We start from the raw sequence: 10326 nt of genomic DNA on the forward strand, positions 1-10326 counted from the left end.
TATATATGTAGACAACAAAGCTAGTGATATCTTATAAGCTAAAAGATCTAGAAACCAGTATGAAAATTCAATACGAAGCATATGCATAAAGATAGAGAAATCATGAATTGAAGATGGTTTGCCAGCCTTCCCATAATTTGTTGAAGTGATTAATATCAATATTGTTATGTGCAATTTTTTTCCATATTAAAGCGATATTTCAAATATTATTAATATCATTGAAAGTAAGCTTACTTCCTTTTCTGGAAGAAACAAAAAGTAGATATTTTGTTTGAAGTATTAAGAAATTTAGAGAAAAGAAAGTTTGATAATTGCTGTTTTCCCCAAGAGAAATTGACATTAGATCTAGTTCTATATTTGTAACGATTGTATTTTTAATCCATCTAATTAGGTGTTGCCAAAGAAATCCTCACATTCCCAAAATGAATGTACTATGCTTTCAGTTTCTATTTTACATAAATTACTTTTGTTGTAATTCTTTTCTTTTTTTAAATACATATTTAGGGGAAGAATTCTGAGATTTTTGTATATATTTGTTTCCAATTTTCTATTTTGAATGTTGGGATTTAAAAGCCATCCAATTCTACAGTGTTTATAGTTGTATTGTGTTGATTTTGTTAGATTTCTATATATATCCTTGCATCACTTCTTGTTTTTTTAAAGAATGTGTATATGATGTGGAATAAAAGGTCTATTAATAATGCAACTTATTTCTTTTTCTATTTTATTTAATCTTAAGGCACTTTTAATCATTCACATATCCCTCTGTAAAACAAGATTACAGTGAATTTTTGCTTAAAATTGGTAAAACTGATCTGTATCTAAAAAATCAGATACATATTACACTCCCTTCTGGTACCATTATTTCTTGAAGAAGGAAACATGGCCGATATTTAGAGCTGGGTTGTCCCAAAAAGGAGATTTCAATAATTCTTGATAATTTGTTATTAAGTTCAAATTCATATCTGACCAGGCCGCAAAATCATTTTCTTAAAATCTACAGTTTGCTTTGTAGTTTTTTGTATAATCTGTTCCCATATCTATAAGATTTGAAGTGATAAAATGATCTGTTTCAAATATGGAGATCCATTCTTTTTCCTCAGCCAATATCAATCTTCGCATCCAGATTAATTTAGACTTTCCATAAATTTGCTGAGGTCAGTCATTATTAAACCCCCTTCTTCATAGTTTTTGACAAGTGTGTCACGTTTTATTCTATCAACAGGCGATTGCCATACAAAGTTAAAAAAATATTCAACATATCAATCTTTTCTTCATTAGAATTCGGAAGGGATAAAAAAGATACTTTAAGTTTGGAATCAATATGGATTTTAGTACAACTAGTCTCCCTAATACTGTAAGAATCCTTTTAGACCACTAAACCATACTTCTATTTAATACATTTATTGCTTTATTGTAATTTATATCAACCATTTCATCCAGATTTATTGAAAATGCAAGCCCCAAAATAGTAAATTTTGTCTTTCCCCATTGTAGCTTCCATCTGTGATGATAGACGTCTCAACTGAATTGTTTACTTCCAATCCAAATAACGTTTGCTTTTACCTGGTTTATCTTTAATCCTGATATCTGCCCTAAACGGTTTAGTATACACAAAGCTTCATCAAATGATTTCTGTGATCCATCTAAACATTGCACATTCTTACGTTGTATATTAAATCTAAAAACTATGAGTGAAAAAAGGCATATAAATATAGAGAAGCACTTGTTAGCAATTAACCTCTTCGTACTTTTATTCACTTTTATTTATTAAATTTAGTTTATCTCTAGCGAGACGTCAATACATAAAGGTTTATCTCTAACAACACAAGAATTTATATAGGTTTATCTCTCAACAAGATAAGGATACATAAAAGTTTATCTCTATCAAGACATGAATACATGAAGGTTTATCTATAACAATACATGAATACATAAAGGTTTATCTCTATCAAGACATGAATACATGAAGGTTTATCTATAACAATACATGAATACATAAAGGTTTATCTCTATCAAGACATGAATACATGAAGGTTTATCTATAACAATACATGAATACATAAAGGTTTATCTCTATCAAATCAAGGATACAGGAAGGTTTATATCTAACAAGACATGAATACATGAATGAACACATGAAGTATTATCTCTAACTTGACATGTATACATGACGGTTTATCTCTAATAACATGGACATGAATACATGAAGATTTATCTCTGACAAGACAAGAATACATAAAAGTTTATCTCTATCAAAACAAGAATACATAAAGGTTTATCTAAAACCAGTCATAAATACATAAACGTTTATCTGTAACAAGACATGAATACATGAAGATTTATCTCTATCAAGACATGTACACCTGAAGGGTTATCTCGAACAAGACAACTTTACATAAAGGTTTATCTCGAACAAGACAAGGGCATTTAAAGTTTTATCTCTAAAAAGACAGAGATAAAAGGTTTATCTCTGTAACAGTTATTCTCATATATCCGTGAAGCTGAGGTCATGATCGTCTCGTTTGATAACTGGTTATCAAGAAAATGGCTACTTGGTCTAATATTCGGTTTTTACCAGAAGGATGCATAAAATACAACATAGTACCTGGTTCCTTATTCCTTTCGCGAATGAAACAATTAATTAAGTAAGATATATTCACAAATAAAATTCATAGTGTCACTGCAGAAAACATCGTCAAATATATGATTGAACAGCGCTAGACAGTTCTGATTACCTAGATCGTTATTAGGCTGTGAGTCAGCCCACGGTGGTCTGTTTCTATTCATCACAACTCCTGTTGTCCAAACGAACGTATCCTCAACTGCAATATCATCAGCTCCAAGGTGGTAATATTCGCTGACTGCCATCACAAGAAAATTCATGAAAGACATTGTACATGTATTATTACTAAACACACCCCCTCAGAAAAGCCTTGTATTGTCTTGTATTTGAATTGCTATGGATATGTTTACATTATAGAATCATGAACGTGTTGTTTTGCATAATCATACGCAAGTTTTCAGAGGGATAATTTTCCAAATATGTTTGACAATATCTGTTAAGGTCTTAAAACAAAAAAAGTCAAATATGTAGAATAATTAGTAATATATTTCAAGATTGATGTAAAGACAATACGACATGAAGTTATTTAAACTACTACATGGTGAAATAACGTCAATGCGTAAATCTAAAATGTATGAAACTATTACGTACAATGTACATTTGGCAGTCCTGTAATATAAGCAATTTTCTCGTCTGTATCCAAAACAGCCAGCCTTCCTCCATCAGCGATACAGAACGTCTCAGCGTCCGTGTGTTTAATCCATTGATCAGTAACAACTTTTATAAACCAATCTAACTGGCTGTTGTATATATAGCCTTCAATTTGAGCTGAGGAAAAGAAAATAAATCTTTTTCTCTGACTGAAATACATTTCAACATGACTGAAATACATTTCAACATTTAAATTTAAAGGTTAAACATTAAATGATTTATAATATACAGTTTTATGTGTAAATTGATCTAATTAAATTGATAGATACATTGATTATAACTATGATAATTTATGCTTTGTTGGTTGTACGGAGTTTGTAGTATTTTATTGATTAGGTTTCTTTGGACATGATCATATAAAAGCGTCTTAAAAATGACGCTATAATCACGTCATGATCTGACTTTACAAAAAGCACACCTAAAATTGGTTAATTTTGAAGTTAGGTTCAAAAGGTCCAACTATCGATATGATTTGTCTTTAATCGCATTGTAACATTAATTGTTGGCAAACTTTTGTATGAATCTGCAACGAAGAAATGAGTATTGGACTAAAAGTTATACTGATGTAAAATTCTTTTTATGAGCATTCATTGTATCATACTGTACATAAAATTTACCATAAAACATTTCAAATATATAAACTAAATACATTTATGAAAACAGAACTATCTTATAGTCATTTTCTCCTGTTGGAAGATAAATAATTTTAGACTAGCATTATTTACATACTAAACTTCCGCTTCCAAAGACGATTTCCGGTTACTGGTGTGGCGGTAGGTAGACTGTCGTAACAATTACAAGTACTGGTTAATATGTTGAAAGTGGCCGCTTTGGAGTTCTGTTTAACCATGAAGAAATGACAACAGATGGCAAGGCAGATGACCAGAGTGGCCGCATTGGGATTTAGGCCGTAAGGGATATAAGGGTGTCACCATATCCCTACGGCCCAATAGTCCGAAGGCCCGTTAGTCCGAAGGCCCATTAGTCCTAAGGCCCGTTAGTCCGAAGGCCCGTTAGTCCGAAGGCCCAATAGTCCGAAGGCCCGTTAGTCCGAAAAGTAGTAAATATTGCAAGTTATAGAGTGTTGTTATAATTAACGTATTTTGACGAAAACATTTTTCGGCACTGCTGATCTGACAATTTCTATGGGCAGCAAGTTGTCATTTCTTCATGGAGCAATGCCAGGTCAAAATTACATCAAAATAAAAATAATAATAATAAAAAAAAAATCATAAAAACTAGATTTGATCGCGATCAAAACATGGGATTTCCATCCAGCAAATAATCATGTTATCGATCAGACGATCGCTATAATATTTTTCTCTTCGTATAAAATCGAACTATCTGTAATGAGCGAACAAACGGTCGAAAGAACGAACAAACGCAAGCCCGAAAGAATTTAGAAAACAATAAATATCGAACGAAAAAAGAAGCAAACGAACAAAAAAACAAACAAACAAAAATGAAAAAAGAACGAATATTATGATTATATACACAATGTATCTGGTTGAACACGGGTATCAACGTGTCCTTCCTTCCACCCGTCTTTTAATCGGACTGTGCAACGTCCGGTTACAGCAGGACACACTGCATGATTCAGTAAAATCTCAAGTAGTCGAAGATGAAGGGACTATCTTACAAAGTTCTACTCATCTGGACTTCGACGCATAAACTTTCTAGACAGTGCACACACTTGTGGTTTAGTTGATGTTATCACTTCCAAGGTTTTGAAGTTTTGAAGTTTGGTTTTCAAATTACATTTTAGTGGAACCGATGCAATAAAATCAACTGAATGGATCGCTGCCTGTCGTGTGAAACATACATGTGTATTGAACGGATCACTGCCTGTGATGGGATATTAAAGTATATCTATAAATGAAATCTCAACTTTTTGTGTGATTTATGTGAAATTAAGCCGTCACTTAAAACAAATTTTGTTTTTATGTAGTTATGAACACGCAACACTGCGCGTCTTAGTACGCTTTTAGAATGTTTTTTGCCTAATATATAGTCAGGGATTTTTATAATGTTTCAGTAAATGTATATAGGTTTCTGGCTTTATCTGGATCTTCAGAAGATTTTTTGAATTTGAATTTGAATTTGACTCTTTGGCTCCGCCTTATATGTACCTTTTGATCTTCTAAATGTATTCCGAATCTTTTACCAAATTACAGCTGTGTCATGGACGTGAGGTTGGGTTGGAGAACTCATTCTACATTTCTTTAATCTTCACAACACAAAAAAGCAACAACAAAAAAACACATCTATTTGGTTCCAAGTCTACTTTCATTCTCTTTTTATATGAAGACCAAGGGGAATAACTGGTACAATTAGAGTTAAGATTATCTCCCTTTGACCACATAATGTAATCTTATCACATTCACACATACAAAACATACCCTCACACAAAATAAAATTGGGCTTACACAATTTTATCCATCGTGATTAAGATTAGAAAAAGCTTTGATACAGAATAACCAAGAAAGAAAACAGCTAGAGAAAAGTGTTTTGTTTTAAATAGAACTTTAAGATTTTGCTGCCTTCTCACAGCAATACATGTTTCAGTATCCGTACACGGCGTGTCACGGTGATGTGTGAAATGTGAGTGACAAAAACCCTAACTTTTGATAAATAACGTTGATAACGGTGATATTATTACCATTGAAGTTGTTATTTCTCCGCCATTTGAATCATATGACCTTGAAATTAGTCATTATATAAACACTGTACATACAGGTCTAAAGGCGCTGAAACGTCTGCCGCAAGTACAAATAAGAATAAAAATTTCGATTATTGATGTCCAATATCTCCGCTATTTTGAATCATATGACCTTGAAATTGATCTTTTTATGTGTCTAAGAACATGCCCTTTCTCATTCAATTCAAAACATTTCTCTTGAAATTTCATAAAGTACGGTAAAATTTACGTTAAAAATGAACGAAACGCCATATTTGCAAGGCTATATTTTCGCCCTTTTGAAAGCTTTGTCTTTGAAATTAAAATCCTTTACAGAATATATGCCAAAGTCTACTTTAAATGATAAAGTCGTTACGAGCTCACAAATTACGAGAAAAATAAGGAAATGAAACACATTGCCATATTAGGATAGCTATATTTCCGTCATTTTTTCTATGTAGCCCCTTTAAAATCCATAACTTCTGAAGACAAATGTTCATACAACATAGGTATGAAAAATCAACACTGTACATACAGGTTTAAAGGCGCTTAAACGTCTCGGGCAAGGACAAATAAAAACAAAAATTTCGATTGTTGATGTCCTATATTTTCGCCATTTTGTGTGACCTTGAAATTAGGCATTTTATGTGTCTGAGAGCATGCTCTTTAATATCCATATAATTTTTTTTTCCATAAGTTACGGTAAAATTTACGTTAAAAAAATGAACGAAATGCCATATTCGGACGGTTATATTTTCGCCACTTTCAAATTCATTACTTTGAAATTACAAGCCTGTACAGACCATATGCCAAAGTCTACATTTACAAAATATCAACACCCTACAGTAAATGATAAAGGTCCTACGAGCTCACTATTTACGTAAAAAAGATAAGGAAATGGAACAAATTGCCATATTTGGAGAGCTATATTTCCGCCATTTTTCTATATAACCCCTTTAAAATCCATAACTTTTGAAGACAAAAGTTCATACAAGATAGATATGAAAAATCAACACTGTACATACAGGTTTAAAGGCGCTGAAACGTCTGCCGCAAAGACAAATAAAAAATAAAGTTTCGATTTTTGATGTCCTATATCTGCGCCATTTTGAAACATATGACCTTGAAATTGGTCATTTTATGTGCTTGAGAGCATGTTCTTTCATATGCGCTTTTCAAAACATTTCTATGGTAAAGTTCATTTTTTACCTTTGTTTGACCTCATTTGACCCTCTAGCGAACTCTTGACCTAGACATAATCTCTGATAACATTTAGTAAGAAAAAAACGTTAAATATCGCGATCTACCTAAATAACGAAATGCACACGTTGAACATCGTACGGTTATGAAGTTATGAACGTTTAAATTTTGGTCGAAAAAAGTCGTTTTTTACGTCTGTGACCTTGACCTGGAACATTTTTGTAAAAAATCGAAAGTTCATTTCAAGATCTTATGTACGTTGTTCATAATGTGTCCAAAGTTGAGCGTCGTACCCTATTCCGTTCGTGAGATATCCTGCTAACAAGATTTGTGGAAATAAGAAAAAACATAACAATAACACGGATGGAAATCCCTAAAAACATAACAATAACAATAGGGATTTCCATCCGTAAATGGAAATCCCTAATAACATCTTACATTTCATAGGACATCTCACAAGCATACATTCTGTGGATTATCTTACAAACATGCAAGCTTTAAATTGTTAGCCTTTTGTACACTATATTGCATTAGGATTAACATTGCTCCATGGATAAATGATGTGTATAATCAAATCCTACCGAAAAATGACTTTTATTATACAAGTAAACTTCGTTATATTGTACAATATATATGGTCAAGGGTACATGAATTTAACGACTTATTTTTTGCTTCCCCATTCTATGAATTGTTTATTCTACCCATAATGATTGAAATGGTCCGCATAATGATATTGTTTGGGTGAAATATTAAACAGGATTGCATTTTACATATAAAAAATAATACTCTTTAATATCAGATACGTTTATGTATTTCAAGATTATGCTCTTTTTGAAAATTCGCTACATTTCGTTGTTTCATATCATTTTCCGTATCAATTCTAGTCACATACATGTAAATACCTTAGCAAGTTTACAACAAATCTTTTGCATCGAAAACTGTAATAAACGTTTGTTTCATTTCAAGTACTGTTCGCATATAAATCCCAATTATATTATCTGTTTTCGGACTATCGGGCCTTCGGACTATTGGGCCTTCGGACTAACGGGCCTTAGGACTAATGGGCCTTCGGACTGACGGGCCTTCGGACTATTGGGCCGTAGGGATATAAGGCGGTCGCAAAGGATACACTGCGGAAGTTAGGATTTTGTTTACTTCATCAGCTGAAGAAATATAAACGATCTGATTGAACAATCTACCGTAATGTAAACATTGACTATAACGGTTACAACATAACTGTAGATATTTAATTTTGGAAAAATATTGCAGTATTTACTCAGTCATGGTTATAAAAACTTAATCTTTCACTAGGCCAAGCATAGCAGCTAGCTTTTTGTAAAACTGAAAAACTGCCGCCGTGCATGCGTTAAGTAGAACGAATGATCTGATTGATTTTGCTAACAATCAAGTTTATTATTTATAATCAGATTCGAAAATTATAAGCAAATACAAAACGAGATCTAGCACTACGTATAACGCTTATACCACTGGCCGACTCGCTGTTAAAAGTCAGTAGATCTAAATGTTAGTCAAATAATTAATATAATAACATGTACAAGCATGATTAACATAAAAACGAAATCCAATCACTATATTTACACTCACACGACTTTTTATTTTTTATTTTATGCAATAAAATCGTCATTTGAAAGTGACGTAATTATTCAATAAAAGTCGGTCAAAAGTGGGAGGAGCTTACTCAATTGAACAGCGAATGATGACGCTTCACGTAAGGTAGAATTATTCATCCGCGACGACAAAAAAGTTCAATATTTTAGTGTAAAATAAACATGACAAACAAAGTAAATTTCAGAGATAATTTTATTTAATCAGATCAGAACTTTAAATATATATTCAATTTTGCTAAAAGTTAATATATAGCGTAATAACATAAAGAAATTGTACACGGACAAATGTGTGAACTCGGTGACCGTTATTGTGCAGCGAGGCGAAGCTGACGCACGCTTACACACTTTAGTTTGCCGAAGTTGTCAAAACACCGATTTTCAAGTAGCTCAATGTGTTTGAGATGTCGTCTGACTTGACGATATAACATCCTTGGGAGCCATGTGATTATATAATCTACGCTTAGATCCATATCGCCATCGATAGATGAAACAAATTCACTTGTGTTCGATGGATACAATGTATTTGTGATGACGCGGAACTGTCAACACGTGGATTATTAGCGGTGCATGTTTTATAATACACATGATTAAAAATACTCAAAGAACAAAGACAAGAGGATATGTTTATAACTGACTTCTATCAGAGGGTCTCACACCCGTCCACCCCAAAGGCTCGATCGTAGGACGAACATAGGCACAGAGGTAATGTTTACATTTGACACCCATCATTTTTAACAAAAATGAAAGCACGTCGCCCCGGTCGGGATATTTTTCCGTTTCTTTATACAATTGTTAATTTAAAAATTGTTTGAATCATATATAAATATAAAACATGTATATATTGTTTACATTTTTCCAAAATTCTATGAAAAACAACAATATACACGTAATGTTGCGTCAAAATGTAAACAAAGCCATGTGTTTCTTTAAAAAAAAAAGTAGTCCTTTTACGTTGCACAGAACATTTCCTTACGCAAGTTCAAAGTTCAATGTTACCATGCAGTTATGGTAAACAAAATCGGCTAGTATTAGCGTATAGTGACCAAGCCTAGCAAGTGTAAATATATGCAGATGAAACTTGATAAATACATTTGATAATGCATTTATGGTGGTTTTTATAATTTAAAAAGTTAGACTACTCTCTTCCACGATGAATTTCAATGAAATTTGCATATGCATGGCAATTGAATATAATTATTGCCTTGGTCTTTTTGTCAACAAAGGAAACAAAAAAGGTACAAATAAAAAAAAAACACCAAAAAACAAACAAAACAAGAAAAAACCCCGAAAAAAACCAACCTCATAGCTTGAATATCAATGTAGATAAATGATCAGTCATGATTGGTCATGATTTGATATAGAGAAGAAAATCTCATAATTGGTCGGCGTTTGAATAGTAACGGCGAAATCTGTATACATGTATAAATGTAGAACGTCCCGAAAAGATAGACTTTTTATAGCCGGCCAAAGAAAGTGCAGCCGAAACCTCGCTCATGTATATTATATCGGCCACACCACCAGTAAGAATTTCAATTAGCTGACGT

General features: G+C 32.5%; 1 protein-coding gene across 1 annotated transcript; it reads right to left on the reverse strand.

Annotated features, from left to right (window-relative positions):
• Positions 1–2640: 2640 nt before the first annotated feature.
• Positions 2641–4175, reverse strand: LOC138319465 (pulmonary surfactant-associated protein D-like; the record flags this gene model as incomplete). The annotated part of the gene is made up of 3 exons (XM_069262620.1): positions 2641–2864; positions 3218–3394; positions 4007–4175. Coding segments are annotated over 3 exons (570 nt in total), but the record flags the coding sequence as incomplete, so codon positions are not given.
• Between the last annotated feature and the right edge of the window lie 6151 nt (positions 4176–10326).

This window comes from Argopecten irradians, chromosome 3 (assembly GCF_041381155.1).
Source record: "Argopecten irradians isolate NY chromosome 3, Ai_NY, whole genome shotgun sequence".
In the NCBI taxonomy this organism is placed as follows: Eukaryota; Metazoa; Mollusca; class Bivalvia; order Pectinida; family Pectinidae; genus Argopecten; species Argopecten irradians.